General features: G+C 55.8%; 1 protein-coding gene across 14 annotated transcripts in view; it reads right to left on the reverse strand.

The window, feature by feature from the left end:
• The window catches only part of NTM (neurotrimin), a 343,561-nt gene that overhangs the window by 122,231 nt on the left and 198,811 nt on the right, over window positions 1-22,519 (reverse strand). For 5 of the 14 annotated variants that reach the window (XM_083808756.1, XM_083808751.1, XM_083808752.1 and 2 more), the window contains one exon: window positions 13,513-13,597. In XM_083808756.1, coding sequence (XP_083664882.1) covers window positions 13,513-13,556 — 44 coding nt within the window. In that variant the 5' untranslated portion in view covers window positions 13,557-13,597. The other 9 variants (XM_083808750.1, XM_083808746.1, XM_083808745.1 and 6 more) reach the window with 9 other exon arrangements.

The raw sequence follows: 22,519 nt of genomic DNA on the forward strand, positions 1-22,519 counted from the left end.
AACACCACCCAGCCCTTTGCAAAACTTGAATGAAATCCGCTGTTTGATTCACAAAAATCAGCAGAAACAGCGAAGGGGAAAGAGGACACGCAGGGGAAGGGCCATCGTCTACACCCTGCTTCCATAAATTCACAAGGAAGGTCTGAGTGACTTCCAGGCTAGCGGCTAAACTCTACAGGACATCTGTCCAAAAATCCTTGAAGGAAGATCACACAGATACCAGGAAACATCTCTGCAATGACACTTTTTGTCCCGTGGTTCCCAAATGCAATTTGCAAGCTCTGCTTCACTGCTGGATAAAGCCATTGCACGGCTGGACCGGGTTTCATGAAGCCTGGGTGTTGGCAGGACACTGAAGGATCCTCAAAGAGCATCGTGGGCATTTTAAGTAATTTTTGGCTCTCTCTCCAAGAGCCTGGAAGTCCACCCCCATGGACCGACCCCTAGTGCTTGGGACCTTTGTGGCATCAGCAGCCGGCTGGAAAGCCGGGAGGGCGCCAACGCCCCAGAGCCACGGCTGCTGGGGAGCAGCGCTCCCCACCACGAGGGCTCCCCAAAACCAGCCTGGGAGCTTGGTGTTCGTGGGAGGAGTGAGAGCAATTTCCCGGGGAGCAGCCCCGAGGGATGCCAGGTGCTGACAAGGTGCACTGCCCTCAGGAAAGGGGCCCTTGAGCCGCAGCAAAAAATAAAAAAATAAAAAAAATAAGGCAGCCAAAATGGGCTCTCTAAGTAAGAGGCGAGCCGTCTCCGAGCGAGAAGGGTTATTTATGGGGACGCGAGGAAGGAGAAGGCAGCTGAAGAGCATTTCTCATTTCCCTCCATTACTGCAACAACCCCACTTGAAATCCAACTTTATTTCTTCCTTCCCAAGCCAGGAACGAAAATAAAATAAACGCCACAAACAAAGCCAGCCTTCCCTCTCCCGTTAGCCTCCCGATTTTCCAGCAGTTAGCGGGGGCCGGTTCAGAGCCACAGCAGGAGCAACAAGCAGCACTTGGCAGCACCCGGCGAAAAGATTAGAGCGTTTACTGCTGGCCTGTCCCCCCACCTGCCCCAGGTGCCCCCGGCTCCGTTTTGGCAAAGCATCGCTTTCCTGCGGGCACCCGCAGCCTCCACGCTCGCCATCTGCACCGACTCCCGCTGCCTTTATCTCTGTGCCCCGCGTCTCCCGGCAGGTATCCGCAGGAATTACTCTCCCCCTGCTCTGTATCTATCTCAGTTCATTAGCTGTGCACAAGGTGTATGTATATATCTAGATATATATCTAGATGGAGAGAGAGATAGCCGGTTTCCGTGCGCACCGATGGTCGGTGTGTGCAGAATGCAAGAGGAGCCTGCTCGGGGATGGTGAGCTCTGACACTCAAAAACCCCAAATCGCCACCCAGCTCTGCCATTCAGCGCTCATCTCCCCCCCCCAGCTTGCTGCTGAACCTCACCCAAAAGGCACCAGGGGTTTGGGGAAGGGATGAGGCAGAAAGGAAATTAAGCCGGGGAGGAGGAAGGCGCGTTTATCACGCCGTGCGGCGCGAGGATAAAGCGGCTCCGTGTTGGAACAACCACCAAAGCAAGATGCTCAGCGTATGTCCTGCAGCTCTGCACCTGCTTGCGCTGACATGATCACCGAGACAAATCAACGCGCGGCGTGCAAAGCTGCCGGGGATTATGGAGAGGAGAGCGGGATTCGCGGAAACTTGCCTGGCTTCGGCCAAGCAGCGCGTAAAAACTTTGCTGGTACGGCAATCTCCATCAGGAGAGCGAGCTTCTGCAATGGTTTTACGCTGGCAAAACCTCCGCTTTGACACATTTATGCCTGCGCATCTGTGCTTTCGCCAGCACTGCTTATTCCCCTCGCAGGCTGGTATGAGATATTAAGCTATGCTAGCAGAAGTGTGACACCAGGAGAGTTTTGTATGAATAGCATATCCTGGCAAATCTGCAGGATAGAGAACATCTAAAATCAGGTTAAGGGATAAATACTGACAAGTCCTGGGAGGAGAAAAGAGACCATTCATTCAGGCGTCTAGCTCTGCACAGTCTGGAGAACTGCTGCAGTTCTCCACCCAAAACTACGATGAAGCAAATCTGCAGGTGGGCAAAGAGCAGGACACGAAGGAGAGCCCTGAGCCTCTTGCAAACTTCCCCAGGGGTTTACAGACCTTTCCACCCTGGGTGTGGGGGAGCTGATGCTGAACACGGGGACAGTTGGCAAAGCCAGGCTTGCAGGGAGCCTCCTTCGAGGAGTCCTCGGCTCTGACAGGCTGGCAGGGAGCATATGCAGGGGATGAAAGCATTGCAGTGCCGTGCTTCTGATCATCGGTGTTTTGAAGGGTTTTCTTGGCCTAGTCACCAGCAAATTTGGCAAGGCGTTTCCCAAGCACTGCGCTGGCAGTTGCAGGAAAGGGGGTGCTTTATTCCAAGACAGCGACATAAAAATCCAGGGAGATAGCTTTGAACTAAAGCTGATGGGAGGAACATGAAAGGAAACGCTCTCCTAGGCGCGGCGGCTGCCTTTGAGACACGAGCGCAGGGGAAATTTGTGGAGACAAGGGTGATCCTGGAGGAGGGCTTTTCACAGGCTGCAGAATTTGTGCAGCCTGCAAGGAGGAGAACTGAGGACCACGGGCTGCTTCTGTACCCTCTATTCCCTTCAGAAAAGGAAGCTTTTACCCCCTCCTCTCCTCCCGGGGAACAGCCAAGAGCACTGGGTGCTCGTAGCCCTGGTGGGACTGGAAATGGCCCTGCCCTGCTGGGATGAGCAGCCTGGGTCACTATCAGGTGATGGATGGAGACGAGGGAGAGGAGGAGGAAGCTGCTTCTGCAGGCTCTGCAGCAGCAAATAGCCTCGGCGATTAAAACCGAGTGGGCAGTTGTGCATCACTCTGGATTTTCTGCCTGTTTCATCACTAGCAGTGACTCAGGAATATTCTTCATCGCCCTCAAGCGAGGATATGATCATTTTCTGCCACTTGAGATGAAGCTAATTTTACAGCAGCTTAGAGAGAGAGATGTCATGTGCCGGCTCCTATACTGCCTGCATCACACATCAGTGCAGCACAGCGAGGCTGGAGGTGCTGACTGCAGAAAGCTCTAACACCCTACACAAGGAGACAACCTCCTGACAGCGCCGTGGGTCAGGGAAGGGAGGTTGGGAGGTGCAAGGGTCCCTGAAAAATGAGAGGAGGTTGGGAATCGAGACTTCCCGTCAAGGAAAAAGAAAACAGCATCCTCTCTCCAGTCAGGCTTGTTAGGAGGAGAAGCATCCAGACTGCCTGAAGCTTTGGAATATGCTCCTAATAGGACAAGCAAGACCAACAGGCTCCAATGACAAATCTCCGCGCTCCAATCCAACCCAGTCCCAGAGAGACCGAATTTACCGAAACCGAGGCCTAATGTGCACAGAGCCCAGGCGCCAACGTGAAAAGCAACCATGGTGCTGCTGCCAAATTGCTCCCTGGGTGCCCCAACGCCGGGATCCAGCTGGGCGCACCCTACTTGGGGTCCCCACAGGGCAGGGATGCAGTGGCAGAGGGACAAGCGCCACCCCCGGCACTGCAGCTGGACCGCCTGGGATCATTGCGATGGGTTTTCTCGCTCGCTGATCAGGCCATTTATTTATTTCTGATATGCAAAAGCTGCCTTCGCACCAGGCCCTGGCAATGCCTCGCTGGGCTCCCTGCGCAAAGCCACAGCCTCTCAGCCGCCGGCCGGCATGCGGCTCCTTGACAGCCCTGGCTCCAGGAGCTAACTGGCAGTGGTAGCTGCATTTGCAGGGGAAACGGAGCGGCACTGCCAGCTTCTAGTGACAAAAGGAGTGTTTATAACAGGCGCGGTGACAGCTGTCCGAATGCCACATTTATTTACAAAACGTTAGTTAAATTACTGACAGTTGGCGCCGCAAAGGGAAGCTGCGAGGAAGAGCTGACATCTCCCCATCTCCCAGCCCCGCGAGGTCCCAGCCTCCCTCCATGCCCCCAAAAGCCCAGTGCCCCCAGGACACCACCCCACGGCAACGTCCCCTCCTCCCCAGCGCATCACAGAGGGCACGGCCCAGCTCCCACCAAACCAACCGAGGTCATAAAATCAGGGTTTTATGGGTTGGGTTGGAAGGGGCCTCAAAGCCCATCTGATTCCAACCCCACGCCACGGGCAGGGACACCTCCCACCAGACCACGTTGCTCAAAGCCCCGTCCAGCCTGGCCTTGGTCCTAGCAGGGTGGCTGGAGCTTCTACACGATGCCTACCCATCAAGATTTTGGCACTCCTAGACGGACCAGGAGGACATTTATCACCCCACAATCGTGGCCAGCCGTTGAGACTCCCTAGGGCAGCGCCACTTGAACAGGCAGAGGTCACCGAGCTGATCCAGGTGGGCCTCTCACGCCCAACGTGTCACAGATGCTGGTTCCAGCCACGCCAACGTGCCTGGGCTGGAAGCCCCACGTCTTGCTAAACACCATCAACAGCCTGCACGCTGCTGGCTTGGAACCAGGTTGCAGCTGCCATCCTCCATCAGCCAAGGACAAACAGAGAAATTGAGGAGATGCAGCTGATGTGCCCCGGTGAAGGCATCTCCCCCAGACATCCATCTCCACGACAAAGCAGTCACAAACCACGAGGGGATTTTGGCCTTCTGACCAGGTCCTGCCATGGCACGGAGCATAAACATCTAGAGAGGGGAGAGGCTTCCTTCAGCCTCCCAGGAGCACACACGTCAAGGGTATTGGACACATTTTGCTCCTCATGGTTGCAGAGAACTAAATCACGTCCCACATACACCACCGGGGTGCTTTGGAGCACCGTACCCAAACTTCTCCCTCCCCACACAACACAGCATTTTGCCAACTTGTATGCTGCACAAGTTCGCTGAGCAAACAGGGTCACAACATGCATCGGACAGCCTAAAAGTCGGCCTCAGAGAGCTGATATTCAACAGAAACCTTGTTCAAGCCAAGCAGAACAGCTCTCGCAGCTAGAAGAAAGCAATAGGAAGGACATAGTAAGAGAGAAAAAATTGATTTCAAAACATAAAGCAGCAGAGGTGGGCAGGAAAAGATTTTTTGCAGCTCAAGGGAAACTGATTCCAGGAATTTTTCCCTTCTGAGACTGAATGAAGTCAAAATTACACTATTTCCCATAAGACGCTCTAAATCCCTAAATCTTGCTTCAGCTGAATCAAAATGTTTCTTGTAAAATTTGACAAGATACTTCAATGAACTCAAACCCTGACTAAAAGAAAAAGACTCTTCCTTCAACCAAATCCAAATCCGCCCTTTTCCCAACAATAAAATTCTAAAATAAACATTTTCCAGTCAAGGTGCGCAAGAATGAAATAGAATTTTCTTCTTACAAGAAAAAATGTTTCTTTCCTGTAAAAAGATCTTTTTCAGAATATGTATGTATATATATATATATTCTTATATTCTTACGTATATATATATATTCTTACGTAGCAAACTAACTTCAGTGTGAGATTTTCAAATAAAAGTACAAGAGGCAGGTGCTAGCTCGCACCGAATGCCAATATAAGATGAGATTCAGACCTTCAGAGACTTGGAAAACACTTGCTCAAGTTTTCACCTACGTTGTTCTTCCTTTGAAGTCAAGACCTTGGTATTGGACTGCAGGAGAAGAACAGAAATGTAATGTAATAAAGATTATCCTGGAAAAAAGCCCCTCACCTGTAATATACTGAATTTGGGTGACTTAAGGGTAAGAACCCAAACGTGACCTCAAATGTCAGTTCTGTGCCTACCTGTAGGTCCAAACCACCTACAGATTTGGGAGCGACTCTAAACCTGGAGCTGCCCTGCTCTTCCTTTGTACCTTTGAGAATTTGTTTTGGCCAAAAACTCTCCATTGTGTTCCTTATTAGAGACGTGCAAGAACTTAAGTACCCTGGTTTTGCTGAACAGCAAATGCAACGCTGGGAAAATAATGGTCCCATCATGAGAAAAAAAAATAAAAAATCAGACTCAAAAATCCAAAGAAATGAACGTTTGGATCATGTCTGGGGCTCTGCATGTGTCTGATAAAACAGATGCAGGTGTCAGAGCCATTTGTGGTTGCAGAGCCGGTCAAAATCTCCCATCTCTGGGAGGGAAAAAAAAAAAAAAAACACCAACAAAAAAACTGTGATATTTCACCAGCTGCTCGTGTTGGAAGGTGGTTTTATTCCTTATTTACTCTGTCCTCATTGACATGCAGAGCCGGACTCGCACGTCTCCTGTTTGACCCTCGGTGTCCTTTTTGACGCGGCACCCTCCCCGGGGTGTCCCCACCTCATCGCCCCGCACCCCGTCCCCACCCCCTGACCCCGTTTTCTCCTTCCAGGGGGAATCCAGCTGCAGAAACCCCTTTGCCTTCGGACTTCCCGTAGCCACCCGTCTGCTCTCCCATCTCCTCTCTTTGCATATAAACTATCGACTGCCTTCCGGCATGCCTGCTGCTTGGGCAGAGCCAACGCCACTAATTGCCGGCTGAAGAATCCTTACTTAAGGTGAGATTTTTAATATACTAATGATTAAGGCGCGCTTGGCATTTCAGAAGACACCGGAGCACCCAGACAGCTAAGCCTGGTTCTCAGACTTCGGCGGCTCCTTCGCAGCCTTGCACCTCTGAAAAGCAAACCCAAGGGGAGCAGAAGGTATTTCACATTCGCCTTGCAAAGGTGCCGCATGCAACAAAGAGCAAACTGTTTCTGCTGGGAGAAGGCTTTTCCACATTGCTATTCCGCGCACGGCGCGTTAACAGTTTGCATATTGTAGCAAGACTCAAATGCTGTCTTCCGACCCGATCCACACTCCATTACAGTTAGGATAAAGACTCGTGGTGACATTAATGAGCACTGGATCAGCCCCTTTGTCGGCATAAATCTCCCTATTGCATTGGTGGGATCGCGTTTTCCCATTTGCTTGTTTGTTTGGCACTGTGTTCTCATTACAATTTCTATTAGCCCGTTCTCCCACTGATGTGGCCGTAGATTAATTCCTTCCTATTTTTACCCCTTTCCTCCTAGAGGAAAATAAGGGTCTCTGAGCTCTAATACGGTAAACAGGAACGGGCAGGGTTTGGAAGGGGTGAAGGACAGCTCTGCTAGACCAAGACTTTTCCAGCAGGATAACTTGGAGCAACTGCTCTGAAACCAGCAGAAGAGGCAGTGCCTCAGGCAAGCTGAAGACGAGCACCCACATCCCCAAGCCCTACCCCAACCCAAAGACCATCCACCCACCGGGAAGCCCTACAACACCACAGCCACACACCGCAAACCCCACAACGACAATTCCCCAGCGCCTACGACTGAAAAACGCTCACGGCAGCCCCCTCAAACTCCCAGCAGGAGCAGGACACTGCTGCCCATCTGTGGTGCCCTCCAGGAGGACGCATTTCCCTTCCAGAGGGACGCATCCTGCCACAAAAAGACTGCAGAGCAAGCAGATGACTCATGGAGCCGGGGAGAGGAAACGTTGCAATTGCTGCACGCAAATACACACATTTATAGGACCTAGGAGGGCTCCTAACATCACGTGAGGTGGTGCTGGCAGGGCTAAGAACTGAACCTCCATTTCATAAACCCGCCGTAGCGATCAGAAGTGCCACCCCAGCTATATTCCACTGGCCAGCCCCGTAGCTGCTGGTCTGCTCGGTCCCCTCGGCCCCATCAGCCCTTCCCATCTCAGAGGGGTGTAGGGTGCAAGCCTGCTGGCTTTACACCTTTCCAGAGCTGGTAGGCTGGAGGTGCTCAGCTCCACGGTGGAGATGACAGCTCCAGAAATGCATGAGGTGACCCCAGCCCAGCAAGCGCCACCGAACTACAGGCAGCAGTTCCACCAGGAGAGCTATAAAGGGAAACCCTCCTCTGGCACAGCAATCAGGAGCTTGTCTCATCTCAGATGGAAATTGCACTCGGGGAAAAAAAAAAAAAAAATCCATGCATATGACAATTTTTTTTTTCCACTTTAAGCTGATTCCATCTCCGAGATGGGGGAGAGGTGGCTACGATTTGCTGACATGTCACTTTAGCAATAAACTCCTCTTTCAGAAACGTGCCGGCGCAAGCAAAGCCATCGACTCGCCAGGCGCAAGCACCGCGTGTGGGTGCTGCAGCCCCGTGCGGGAGGCTCCTTGGGCATGCAGAGAGGAAACCCTCACCACAAAGGGGCATCCAGCAGCTCCAGGAGGAGAGGGCAGGGTGAAGTGGCACTGGGCTTTGCGGCGAGCAGCAGCTCAAGCCCTAACCCTTCCCGCTGCTTGTGTTTGTGCTGAGTTCCCAAACACGGATGCAGAAGGCGCTCTCCTACACGTGGATCTATTTTAACATGGGAGGGGTGACCACAGCCCTGAATTTATTCCCTAACCTTCAGGAACCAAAGCAGAGAGGTTTGCAGGAGAAGGTGATCTTACCAGACACCAAAGAAGACAGGGGAAAAAAAATTCTGTTGTTAACGTAGGAGCGGGTGGCTTAGCTCCATCCTTCCCCCGTGCACTGGGGGCTGGTCCCAGCCCAGCCCGTGCTCCCTCAAGTCCTTCACTGCTCAGAAACCAGCAAAGTAATCGCACCTCGGCCTCTGCAGTCGGAGCGCAGGCCATGGCCCTGCCTCACCTGGGCTTTGGGAACAGGCAGGGAAGCTCCTGGGCTTCAGTTGTTATAGGGGAAGCTCTCATTAAATAACAGCAGCAGGACGAAAGACGCCCCAGGTCCTGAAACTGGAGAACATCAGAACAAGACAGGGTTGGAGCTAGATGATCTGTAAGGTCCCTTCCAACTCACTCCATGCCCATTCAAGCCATTCTATGAGATATTTCACAGGAGCAGTGTGCCATAGGGCTGAGTGCAGGGGAGGAACACGAAGCAGCAACGAGGGGGCTGTGCAAGTGCACGGGAGTGCCTCAAGGAGCGGGGAATGGCTCGGGGTGCCTGCGTGAGGGACAGGGCTGGCCAAGCATTGTCCCTTTGCCAGGGTTATGGCAGCTCCCACCACCAGCAAAAGGCATGGGGAGCCTTGAGGAAAACAGACACAGAACCACAAGCTACCAAAGACACATTATAATGACCACCAGACCATTTTTACAGTCCCTGCTCTGCATTTGGCCCTGTCTCGCTTTCCTTGCCGGCACCAAAAGCCCAGCCCCATCCTGCTCAGCCCCCGGGCAGCACAAGCCGCTAACTCACGGATGCGCGACCTGAGGCACAGTCCCCCAGCTCTGGCAGGCTCTCCTCTGCTCATCGACTGCAAAACCACGACGGCAGCTGACCAAAACCTCAGCCGAGGCATGCCACGGCTCCAGCAGGGAGCCAGCAGGGGCAGCCCCATCCCGGGGGGCTGCAGGTGGTTGGGAGGGGGCCGGGTTTGGACCCCACAGACCAGCCCTGTTTGTCACATTGCACAGAAACGCCACAAAAACACGAATTCCCACAGGTAAAGGGGGTAAAATGGAGCAGCACAGAGCCACAGAAAGCAGTCCCATTTCTGAGTAAGATTCCTTTCTGCTTCGCAAACAGGCAGTTTCTGTTTGTATCCATGAAAGTCAAACAAACACGCTTGATTTTGTTTTGTTTCAAGGCCAAGTTATCATTTCTCGAAAATTACTTCAAGAGCACAACAGGGGCAAAATACATTTGCAAAGCAGGCTCGGGTAAAACACTGCAGAGATTAGTGGCAGAGCGCAGGACATTTTTCAAAGCCTGAGTGGAAACCACAGGAAACATCGGGGTTAAAAAAAAAAAAAAAGCTTCATCTCACGTTAAACTCAGATTTGACTTTTCCCATTAGAATCAAAGGAGGAGCAAATAAAGCCAAGAAAGCCGGGGGCGATGTGGAGAGGAGCCAGGGAAATAAGCGGTCCTCGCCCTCTGGTGGGATCTGCACGGCACCCGCTCGGGGCACCGGTGGATTTGGGGGGATGCCGTGTGAGAGCCGGTGCATGCTGATGGCATCGTCAGAGCCTCGCAGTGGAAAGCGCTGACTGCTGCCAATTAACGCGAAATCGTAATCAAGGCATTTGTTTTGGTGCTAAGAGAACTCCTCCGAAGGTCTCAGAAACGCCTGGATTCGGTTCCAGCGCTGGATGGGGCTGTGAACGGTGCGAATCGCTTGTTCCTGGAGAGGGCAGGCACCGCCCGGGAGCGGTGGGGTTGGAGGGAGAGGGGATGGACCAGCCTCATCCTCAGGGTGGGAGGAAGGCAGACAGGATGGGTCGGAGCTGTCTATGCTCTAACCCTAAGTGTAACCCCAAAGGCAGGAGCAGCCTCAGCTCAGAGACCAATGCACGCATCAGCAAAAATGCTCAGCTGTGGGACGCAGCATCCCCCGACCCTTTTCCCATCCCTGCAGGTTTGGGGTTTTGCTGCTTCCCGGAGTAAATCCAATGCCTCCAACCTAGCTCTAACCAGGGGTTTGAATTTAATAATGACCTACGCTGCTGCTATCAGAGCACTGAACACTTCAGCAGACATCCCAAAACAGAAGGAAACGCTTGAACACCTCTGGTGCCTCCAGCCCTACTCTGACTCCCAGTTGTGGCGCTCGCTGTAGCCGGGTGATCCCTCCCTGCAGGTAAATGAGCAGAGGGCACTGTGCCTGCCTGGCGGCCCCTCTTCTGCATCCCCAGAGCCTGTGGGATCCGGCAGCCAGGGGGTTCCCAAACCTCGCTGCCCTGAGCAGCGCCCCCGAACCGCCCCAGCCCCAACCACAGCACCCGCAGCCACACGTCCCAGCGGCTGCTGAACCCGGTTACCCAACAGCCGCGGAGCAGCGCCCGTGCCCTTTAAAACAGGCGTTAGGGCTGGGCATGGGAGCACAAAGTAATTAACCAGCGCCAGTCCTTTGGGGTACAGCCCTCGGTGCACGCCTTAGCTAGCTCAGCCACGCAGCGCTCTGCCCTGCCCCGGCATCAGCAGGCTGCTCTCCCTAACCGAGGGTGATGTAGGGTCCCCGGCACCCCGCCACCACCGATGGAGTAACCTACTTGCAGCTCGCCCAAAGAGGGACTTGCAGAGAAGCCGCTAAGTTTTTCAGCTTGCTTTCCCTTTTGTCAGCTGGGGATTAAAAAAAAAAAAAAAGGCACAAGAAGGGACCTCCAGAGACATATGCTTCCTTCCAAGTCCTTGGCTGCACCTCGCTATCCTTCCCACCCTGCATGGAAACGAGTGGGAAGAGAGGAGGGGTGTTTATCCCCGCCTCGCGCACCCTTCCAGCTTCAGCCCCTGCCTGCCACCCTGCCGGGGTCGCTGGTGGGTGCTGCGGGCGGCAGCCGGAGCCTCTCGGAGCAGCATTGCTATTCCGACCAAGTTAACTCCCCACCAGCAGATCGATCGCTACGCCAGGAGCCGGGCTGGGAGGAGAGCAGGGAGGAAGATTCGCGCTCCCTTGATTTCCTCGGCTGGCAGCGTGCGTTTTTCACGTGCTCGGCTCCTTGCGGCTGCTGCCACAGCACGGAGCCTGCGGGGACTGGGACCTCCGCGGGCACGCGGCATGCTGGGCTCACAGCTCCCAGTCGCTCCCACCTTAGACCAGAAGGAAAAATAAAACAGCATTTGCCACTGCAAAAATGCAATCCTCCACCTCGCCAGCTCCCAGACTGAAGCAAGGAGCTGGCAGCAGCAGCACGCCACAATTTCCAAGAGCAAGGCCCGCTCTGAGGGGCAGGGCGCTGGGAATGCCACCGGCACCGTTTGCAAACCCCAAAGCCCATGTGCAGGACTCCCAAGCCTGTCTCCTGGGGCACGCTCGTGCCCAGGTGCCTGCACAGGGACACGGACGTCCCTCGCCACCAGCCAGGTCCCCAGCTGAGCTCGGGCTCACGCTGCAGCCCCAGGGCGATGCCGAGCTGCCACCCTCCCTCCCTCCCCAGGGCTGCCTCCCAAAGCGGGTGCAGGATTTGCCACCCGTTTGCCACCCAACAGGCCTCGCTGAGGACAAGGAGAGCATCCCCGCTGCTGACTCACCCCGGCCTCCCTTTGTTCTCTGCGGACACCAGGCGAGCGTCCGGTGCGTCAGCACGCACGCTGCACGTGGGGAGCGGGCTGAGTGGGGCAGAGCGGTGGCACGGTCGGAGCCACAAACCCCAGAGCACTTCTCCTCCTCCTCCCAGGGAGTTCGCGGAGAGCCCGTTCTCATGCTGCCACCCTCCTGCAGATTTTGCTGCCCAGACCTCCCCCTAACATAAAATCTTCCCTCTTTGACACCGCCATTGCAAGACCTATAGGGTTTTTGGTGCTTGGGAGAGCCCATATATTTTGGGGAGGAAAAGAACTACTACATTTTAGCCAAAAATGATAGGGCGCACACTGATCTAAGACACCCTGTCCTCCACCTTCATGCGCCAATTTCCCAGCCTCCTGGTCCAGCTGTGCCAGGACACAAGACAAAAGCAGGGACAGCCACCTGGCTGCTCCATCCCTTCCTCCTGGGAAGGTGCAGGGGCTGCAGGGACGAGAGGCTGGGCTGCAAGCAGCAGGATTCACCTTATGGGGGCAAAACGGAGCCCCTGGTTTAAATCCTTCCACCCTGCCAGAAAGGAGCTGGCTTAAAAACCTCTCCAGGGTTTTTAGGGCAGGGTTTTTTTGCCCTGGCTTGGCCCTGCTCCACTCGCTGGCGTAAAGCAGGAGCGCAGCAGCTCCCGCGCACACACCCAGCTGGCCCCGCAGATGTGAGCGTGCCACCTACACACGGCGCCGCCACCGAAGTCCCTCCCGAGCAAACTAGAGTTGCAAGCGCTGCTCCCGAGCGCTGCAAAATTAAGAAACAGCTTTTTATTTGCAACGTCGCTACCAAAGAGCCTGGCCAGGACCTCCTGGAGGACTGCGTCCATCTGCCGCTGGGACAGGAACGGGCACCTGGGCGCAGCACGTCCCAGGGGTGCACTGCTCAAAATCAGCCCCCAAAACCCCTCAGGCTGTGGCTGCAGGCAGGACCTCGGCGCAGGGCGTAAACCCCAGCCCCCCATCTCCCCCCACCCCAAAGAGTGCCAGCAGGTAGCAGCACCCCCCACCGCCTTTGAAGCAGGGGGATTTTTAAGGCGGGCAGCACCCACCCCTCATCACAGTGGGTCCAGACACAAGAAAAGAGGCACAAAACCCCTCCGGGATTTCGACAACTCCAGCGGTGATGCGTACTGGCGCCGCGCCCCTGCGGAGCCCCCCTCACCGGAGCCCACCCCCCACACCAGGACCCCGCAGCCACAACACGGGGAGCCAAACACGGGCACAGCACGGGGACTGCAAGGAAACCACGCTCCCCTTTTCCCCAGCCCCACGATAACTTTCCCAGAGATGACTGGAGGGTGCTGAGCCAACACCAGGTGTCGTTCCCCCCCCCCCCCCCCCACCTCAAACCCAGCACCCAAATTTCCATTCCGGCTCGCCGCCTGTCCTGCACCGCCAGCCGACAGGATGCGTCCCCCGCGGGGAAACCGAGGCACGTCCCCAAAAGGCACCGGCCGCACCCTGCGCTCCACGACCCCCCCCAGAGCCCCCCCCCCAGAGCCCCCCCCCCCAAGGCAGCGGCTCCTACCTGAGCGTGGCACTCTCCCCTTGCCGCACAGTCACGTTGTCCATAGCTTTGGGGAAGGTGGCATCTCCGCTGCGCACGGGCACTCCTGCGGGCACAAGGAAGAGCAGCCTGAGACAGAGGACGACTAGGCACCTCCAGGGCAGGGCTAAGCACCCACCGACCCCCATCCTGGGCAGCAGGGACTTTTCCACCAGGCAAAAAACACACCCGACAAGGCCACCAGGAGCGAAAAGGGGGGGAGAGGAGGGAGGGGGTGCGTGTGTGTGGGGACGGGGGGGAGCAAAACCACCGGGGCGGGCGCGGAGGCGAGCGATGCGGAGCTCCACGGAGATCAGGAGAGCCCCTGGAAAGGCAGCCTGCGAGCACTGAGCCTGCCGAGCGGCATCCGGAGGGAGTCCCCAGTATCCTTGGGTGAGGGAGGAGGACGGGAGGGCCGGGGGGAGGAGGAAGAGGAGGAGGAGAAGTGGCAAAGGTGCTGGACGCTGGGCGAGCCGGCTCTTCCCGGGAAGCAGTCCGAGGCTCACTTGGGCAAGGAGGTGCCGGGAGCCGCCCGGCTGCGCCACGCTCCCGCCCCGCACACGCACACTTGTCCCGAGTTCGCGGCTCCCCGAGCGGGGGCAGTCCAAACAAACAAACAAAAAAAAAACCACCAAAAAAGCCACCAAAAATATTTTAAAAAGCCAGAAAAAAACACCACCCCGGAAGCGAGCTAACAAACAAACAGGTCCGGACGCAAAAAGGCACAGCGGGCAAAGGGCTCCGAGGTGCCCAGCAGTTCCTCTCCTCCGGCCCCACCGCCGGGTCCCAAAGGCAGGCTGATTTTGGACGGGATGCGGGGTGTGGGGATGCCGGGACGATGTCGGGGCGATGCTGGGATGACGGTGGGATGGTGCCGGGCTGTCCTCAGCGCAGAAGCGGGGCGGCCGGCGGGGCGCGGGCGAGCGGCAGCATGGCAGCCCCGCTGGCCGCCAGCATCCCCGCGCGGCACGCAGGCTGACTTCCCGGGGTTGTCATGGCAGCGGCTCCATCGCTGACCGCCACTTGGGCTCCCGCACGCACCCGCACACGCACCCAGCACCGCACGCAGGCGGCGGCGGCGGCGGCGCGCCTGGCAGGCGAAGGACGCCCGCTTTAACCCCCGCCGCACCGCGCTCTGAGGGGGGACGGCACGGCGGGGACCCCCCTCCCATCCCCCAACCACCAGCTCTCCCCTCGCTTCCCCGCCGTGCTTACCTGCGGCCGGCAGCCAGCACCGAGCCACCTCTGACATTTTGCCCTCCTCTGCCTCCGCACCAGCCCCTCCCCAGGCTGCAAAGCCCCTCTGCAGGAGGGGAAACTGAGGCACCGCACAAGTTCCACCCCCCCTGCACCCCCCCTAAATCAGGGGGGCAGTGAGTGCCCTCCCGGTCCCCTGCCCCTCATAGGCATGCAGCGTGAGTGTCGGTGGCTAATTCCTCCCCAGCTGCAAGCACGGTCCCCGAGTAGTTTTTTATCAGCTCATAATTTAACAAATAGCGCGTTTGCTTATGCCTGGCAATTCCTCCTTCCCCCCGCTAGCAGCTAACCACGTTCATATTTCCAGGCACGGTTCCGTGCTGGTGCAAGGCGCCGGGCAGCCGTCCTCGGAGCACAAAGTCCTGGAGCCTCTGAGCAAGTGCGGAGCCAGCAGCCGAGACACGGCTTTGCCTTGGGCTAAAATCCTCCGCTGCTGGACCCCAGCCCCGGGCTGCTCCTGCCTTTCGGGACGGCCGAGGAGGAACGCGGGGTGCTGCGCCCCTAGAAGCGACCCCAGTGCTGCCAGGCCTCCCCCATCCGCTGTCCCCAAGGGTTTCTCCACGCGGGACCTTATCCCAAAGTCCTGCCCCCCTCACCCCACCCCCCCGTGCCCCGCCACAGCCGTTACACAGCACCAATAATCTATTTATTTATTTTTCCCTCAAATCGCTGCCAACCTGAGCAGGATTCAAACGGGTGACCTAGATGTGAAAGGATCCGTAGCCCGTTACTAATCCCCGGAGCCTCCAGATCCCCTGTAAACTACCGCTTAATTCACTAACTGTGCTATTTAATCTCGACAACATTACGAGCTGCGCCGGGCAGAGGAAACACTCCATCAAATGGAGCTTTATTATTATTGTGCGTGCCGAGAGGTCATGTGAGAAGGGGACCGCTTTGCGACTCCCTCTTGACTTCTCCCTCTTCCCAAAGCCCTGCTTTTTGGATTCGGCACCGGTGGGCCGAGCCTTCCCCTCTCCGCTCCCCGGCTCTTGGCAGGGGGGAGCTGAGCCCTGCAGCTGCCTCTGCCCGTGGCAGCGAGGGACGAACGCCTGCCTTCGGTGCAGGAGGGGTTCGGCGGGTGAGCCGCAGACCCCCTGGGTCCACAAACCCCCACGCCAGGGCTCTCCGAGACCCGCCTAGCTGCGAAGAGCAAGGTCATCCGTCATCGGCTGAAACCCCTCGTGCAGGATCACGTTTCCCTGAGACCAGGCGATTTTCAGGGACGCACAAAGCGGTGAGGAACGGAAGGAGCTGCTTTCAGCCAACTGCTGCAGCACCCCGGCAGGATGGGGACCCCCCCGTGAGCTGCTGGGGAACGCCCCCGAGCACAGGACCCCACAAAGCCATCGCTCATCACACCAGAGCTCGTTCCCCGTGCAAGGCTGGGCAGGGACCGTCTCCTTTGTCAGCAAAACCAGAGGGCTTCCCACAACCGCCCCAGTTAACCTCCTAACACTGCCCAGATCGCCAGGAGCATCTTAAATGGGGAGGGAAGGCACCCGACTGCGCCGAGAGCGCGCGGGCAGGAGCCGCCCTCGCTGCAGCGGGTTCGGGGCAGCTTCCAGACATCCCAGCCCCGACGGACCCCCTGCTACACCGGGAGGCAGCTCCTGCCGAGGAGCTCCAGCCCATGCAAGGGCTGGATTCGGCCTGGTGCGAGGAGATCACGGGTGTTATTTGAACGTCCCAAGGGATTTAAACCCAGCACCGCTGGCTCCCGCTCCCCAAAGCCCAGCAGAATCCTTGGGCTGTCTCCTCGGCTCCGTTCTCCCTCCCTTGCATACATCCAATGTACATATAAATCAGCCTGTCACAGTTCGTCTCTTTCCTGACAGCTGTAATTGCTTCAGACTTTAAAAATATCTATAGACAATAAACACAACACACGAAAACGGCAAAGAGAAAACGAAATCAAGATTCCTTTCAATAATTCAGTTGCTCCAGCAGCAGAGGAGCCAGCAACTGAGTCCAGCTGTGAAGGTTCAGTAGCAAGAGAAAGGGAGCTTTGTAGCCTCCTCTGGGGATGAGAGAGCCTTTTTTCCTTCGCTGGTTTTTGACCACAGACAGCAGCAGAGCCTGCCATACACGGGCTAAGATGCTTGCAAAGCAGCACCTAGCCGAGCACGAAACGCGGCCCCTTGCTTTCAGCTTCCTCGCTTTCTTCCCGCTCAGATAAAAGTCTTTTTTTTTTTTCCCCCCCTTCGCGAGCAACAGGCGGGAGACAAGCGGAATGAGCACGGCGCACGCATGGCCTCTCTGCACCGATTTCTCGCCGCGTCTCCTCCTTCCCAGCAAGGCTAAAGGCCCCCCTCTCCTGGCAGAGACCATACACAGGGCAGCGTAGGAAGGAAAGCATCGCCTGGGGACCGCGCTCGGAGGGCGGCGGGGGCACAGAGCCGGGCAGAGCCGTTTTCAGCAGATATTTACACAATTTTCTAGGAGATCGGACAGGGGGATGCTCAGCAGGGCCAATTCACCGCTACTCCTGGAAATGTGTTTCTGCCCTTCGCTCCTGCAGCTGGGGCTCTTTGGGGCTCTGAATTATTGAAACACGAGGCTGATTTTTGGTAAAATCAGGCCCAAAATGCCCCCGGGGAAGAAGTCCCCCTCTTGGGCCGGTGTTTGCTGCAAAGAGCCAGCTTTTTTGGCACAGCCCAGGGGCCTCCCAGCAAACGCTGCCCAAACTCCCAGATTTCGAGCAAAACCAGAGAACCAAACCCAGGAGCCTCCCCTGCAGATCCGAGCGGCCCCAGCGGCCAACATCCAGATGCAAAACTGCAGCTAATGTTCCTCCATCAATTGAAATAACACAATTGTCACGGTTTTTTTCAGCCTCCTCAGAAACGCCTAGCACCGCTCCAGCATCTGTTTTACGTGTAGCTGCTTGCAGGGAGGGATGATTGATCCCCGCACACCACCCATGCCTGTGTACCTGCCAGCAAGCCCATATACATACAATCCCACACCTCCCAGCACCGAAAGATTTCATTCCTCAAAGAAGAATGAAAAAAAAAAAAAGAAGAAAAAAAAAATGACTTCCAATAAGTAGGTCATAGCAAGGCAATTTGTACAGCCAGATTTTGCTTTTAATTCCTTTTTTCCTTTTCACGAAGCTGATAGATGGCAATCTATAACCCCAAAGTAGAAATTTATTTTTAATCTGAAATTGCCAAATATGATCAGAAACATAATTTATGCTCCGGCCGCTCTCGTTCCTTCGAAACGAGAGCACTGTTTCAGAACCCCCACCCGTGCTATCGCGCACGTTATTCCTCAATAAGCCCAGAGTTGCAAAAAGTGCTGTAATTCTCTTGGCATTAGTCAGGTGAATGACACAGGGCTCCGGGGGAGCTTTTCCTGAATAACCCCCAGCCCTCGATGCCTGGGACCATTCACCAAGGCACAAAGGCCGTGGGCTCCACTGCTCTGCTTCCACCCTGACTCATTTATCCCCTTGTTAACGCTGGCCCCAATTAAGAAGCGATGATTGAGAGCCTTACTTGGCTGGAGCCATTTTGAGCCCTTCTCGCCCCAAAGGCATTCCTGAGCTGAGCAGAGAAATCGCCCATTCTGGGCCATTTCTGGGCCGTTTTTCTGAAAGTGAGGAGTGTCCCCGCAGGCACTCGGACCACAGAGGGCCCAGGCTGGGTTGCAGATGGCTAAAAGCTGTCCCCAGCACCTGCTCCTTGCTTTTTTTTTTTTGCCCAGAACCTCCTCCTTGCTTTTTTTTTTTATTTTTTTTTGCCCAGACACCTCCAACCTGTTGCAGCTGGTGGTGGTGCAGCACCATCAGAAGCCAGCAGTGACCACGGTAACTGGGTTTAAAACAGCACAGGTTGCTTTAACGTCCTCGCTAACGACGCTGTTAATATTTCACTGGCATTTACCTGACCTCACAGTAAGCCTACCTAGCAAAGGATTCGCCTCCCTGCAGCACAGCAAGAGGCAACCCTCAAGGTACTGCTGCCTGAGGAAGAGGAAGGTGGCTGGGGCAGGAGGAAGACCTCAGCACGAGCTGCCAAAATACCCTGTAGCATCACCGTCGTGCCTCGGGATAAACCCCAGCAACCTTGAGGGTGCTCTGGTTTGCATTGCAGATGGGCCAGGCAGCACTGCAGCTCAGGAAGGGGACACAAAGCGGTCCCCAAGGCCCGTTTTTTCCTCCAGGATTGCTCTTTTCTCGTAATTCTCAGCATCCGAGCCTTTGACGACAGCCCACCCAACACAACATATGTATTTACGAAGTGACACCTCCACCCGTGCAGCCTTAACATCTATACAGAGACTTAAAAACCTATCAGAGATACCGAGCCACGTTGGCACAGTGGAAATCATTAACTGGGATTGATCCCGGCCGTCCTTGGTACGAATCGATATCGGTTTTATATAAATCTGTTTCTCGTGGGGAAGTTACGTGGCTGCATTAATGCTTAGGAAGGCATCCTCTCTGCTCACGCTCCATCCACGGCAGCATTTGATCAGAATGAATCAGGTGCCAGAGACAGCTGATGACATCGGATAAAATCATGCCATTAGCCATCTAATAGCATTTTATAAGCGTATGACATTAACCCAGTGCTCTACAACTCAATCCACTCTGCATTTTAACAGGAGTAAGCGTGCATGGGAAGAGCGAGAGGGGGAGAGAGCTTAATAGGCTGGAAAGCAAAGCAAGCCATGCCTCGGTTCCCACCGAGGATATTTGGGAGCTCCAGCGTGGACACGTCCAACGCAAAGACACGAGCTTTCCTCCCTGAATCTCTCGGTTTGCCTCCTGCCATGCACCGATAAGGCGCGTTGCGTGGGCTAACAGCTGTTTTCTCATTAAACGCGAGAGCACCTCAGCAGAGGAGGCCGTGCAGGAGCTGGGCACTTGGCAGACCTCCACCTTCCTCCTCCTCTCGCCTCCCCCTGAGCCTCTTCTCCAGCCCAGACCCATCCGTGAGCTCGGGGCTAGGGGCACCAGAGCCCAGGCACCCTTGGGAGGGACAACTGGGAGAGGTGGCAGCAGGGACAAACAAGAAGCAAGGGGCCGAGCATCCCCCAGCCCCACTAGGTACCACCTAACCCCTGGGGGGAGCAGGAGGGGAAATCTTAACCCACCCTTTCCACCTCCCCTCCTCATTTCCCCAGCCAAGCTGACTCTCACCAGCCCTTTCCTACCAGGAAGCCTCTCGGTGTGCACAAACCAGGGCGAGCAGGTGCCAGGAGCTGAGCAGATTTCTTGATTTAGGCCAAGGCTTTTCCAAAAGAGCAGACACCAACAGCAGAGCCTCTCCAGACTCTCCTGGCAAAGCATCGAGTGCTCAGCAGCCCTCGTTGCAAGCCCAGCCCCCTGCAGATGTTGGGCATCTCTGAAAATCAAACTCTCCTGGAGCCCCTGATTTGCCTTTTACCTGCAGCTGGGTTTTGATCCAGGTCAGACACCATCACAAACAATAAAAGGGTGCTGAGATGCAAGCCATCCCTGCCTGACTCCCAGCTAGGCGCAGCCGAAAAGGGGCTGCTTCTGCTGTGCCTCACACCTGACAGCCCGCACCTCTGCAGGACCCGGTTCCTGCCAACCCAAAGTGACAAAGTCTCGTTTCACAAGGCGCCGAGATTGCCAAATCGCTCGCTCCTCGGGAACAAAAGCCGGGCACGCCGCTGCCTGCGTGCATCAATTTTAGTTGTGCCGCTGGTCCTCTGACCCTCGCGGCGCTGCGCATCCAAGAATAATATTAATAATAGTCATGCCATTAAGCAAGATGCTTGGTTTGAATCTGAAGATTTTGAGAAATGATCTCATAAATTTAATTCCCGGGGTACCATCTTTGAGCGTTAACAGGCACAGTCGCCTCTGAATTCTGGGAAATGAGCATAATTACATGGAGATCGACAAGGCACAAATGCCAAGAATTCTGTTAACCTTTAATACCGCAAAAAAACTCTCCCCTTGTAATTATCTCTTTCCTTTGTCTTAAATGTTACTGATGAATATTTAGTGGGATAAGCAAATAAAAGGAGGCTGAGGGGTGCAAGGAAGTGCAGCCCTGTGTAGAATAACTCCACAAACCTCACGGCTGGGAGCTGAACCGCGGCATCGCCACATGCCGGGGCGGGCTGGGATCCCGGGCCACCCAAACTGCCGTGCAGGGGACAGTGACCCCCCCTGTACAGCCACTAACGTCTTCTGGGGGGCTCTGGGAGGGCAATTTGCCTTGCACCAGATCCCAATTACTTCCCAGCAAATTCACTTTCGCTTGGGTCCCTGGCACAGGCACGGAGCAGTCCTGCGGCCCCAGGCGTGACGCTTCCAGGTGCCCTTTCTCCAACCTGAGCCCCGTCTTGGAATAAAACTTCCCGTGTAGAAAACGCATCACCTTTCAAACACATCCTCCCTAGGGTTGCAAATGGCACTGCCCTCTTGCTGCACATCGAGTCTGATGGAAAGAAGATTTTCTCCCGGAGCGAACTGCATTAATATCTGTCACCGCTCTGGCATTTCTGCCTGTAATGATGAAAAATACGTGCAGACAATGCGGGGTGCTCTCAGCACCACCTCCCTCCCCACGAAGAAAAATTAGAAGCAGCAGCTGCTGCTGCCATCCCCTTTGCGGCCATCCAGCATTACCTCTGGAAGCCTATTATCTGGGAGACGGCGCGGGGCTAACGGAGAATCACGACCTATCCATATTCAACGCCTGCCTTGCTGCAGGCAGGGGCTCGGCTCTCTCCCCTCCTCTGGAGGCCGGTGGAAAGGTCACTCTCTGCTTTTAATGTCGCAGCAGCCTGCCCGCTGCGTGAACACGGAAGGGACGAAGGCACGGCTGCCCCGGCAGGGGGAGAGGACCCGGCTCCCTTGCAGCTCGCAACCCACACTGACCCCACAAGCTCGGGGCAGCGGGGCGATGACGGCAGTGCCGGCCACAGGCATGCAAGCCCAGCCTCCAGGAGGACCCACACTGGCTGCCCGGGTCCCTCCTGGTCCTCGCTGCCATCTCACCTCCCCAGAGCTCTGCAAATATACCCCAAAATACACCCACATTGCCGCAGCCCTTGCTGCCTTGTAGAAACAGGGTCTGGGCTCGAACCCCACCGGAGAGCTTACATGCAGCCTGCAAAGGAGTCGCTCCAGCCTCAAACCTTTACCGACCCTCTCCTCCCTCGTTCCAGGAGGAACAAAGGCAAAGCAGGATTTATTCACAGTGGGCTGGGGAGGAAAATGCAATAAAAGGGGTTAGCTCATTACGTGTGACACCTTCCCCTCCCTGCAGAGGTCTGAGGCACCGGCTCTGCAGCTGCCGAGAGGAGGAACGTATGGCAAAGCCCAGAGACAGGGCTGCTAACGGCAGCGAAGGCTCCAGACCTGCCCTGAGCCTGTCAGTGCTGCAGCCGGCTTGGACCTGAGCCCATCCTGAGCAGCATCCCCACGCCGGTCACTCCTGACCCCAGGACGCTGCGGATCTTTGCCCTCCTCCCTTCCCGCTCCGTCTGTTTTAAATTGGTGTGAGCTTTCTGGTCTCCGAGCTGCTTTTATGTCCCTTTAAAAGGTTATAAAAGCCGTCTTTATATTCCAATAAAGGGATATAAAAACAACCTTTTTTTGCAGTTAAATAAATGTGGTTAACTTCTCCCCCCCCACCCCCGTTAATACTTTTCGCCGCGGTGCTGCGTGCATGCGCGGGCTGCTGCCGGGCGCAGAGGTGCCGGCGGGGCTTCGGGCATCGCGCCTCAAAGCAAGAGGCAG

This window comes from Anser anser (genome assembly GCF_964211835.1).
Source record: "Anser anser genome assembly, chromosome: 22".
NCBI classification, from domain to species: Eukaryota; Metazoa; Chordata; class Aves; order Anseriformes; family Anatidae; genus Anser; species Anser anser.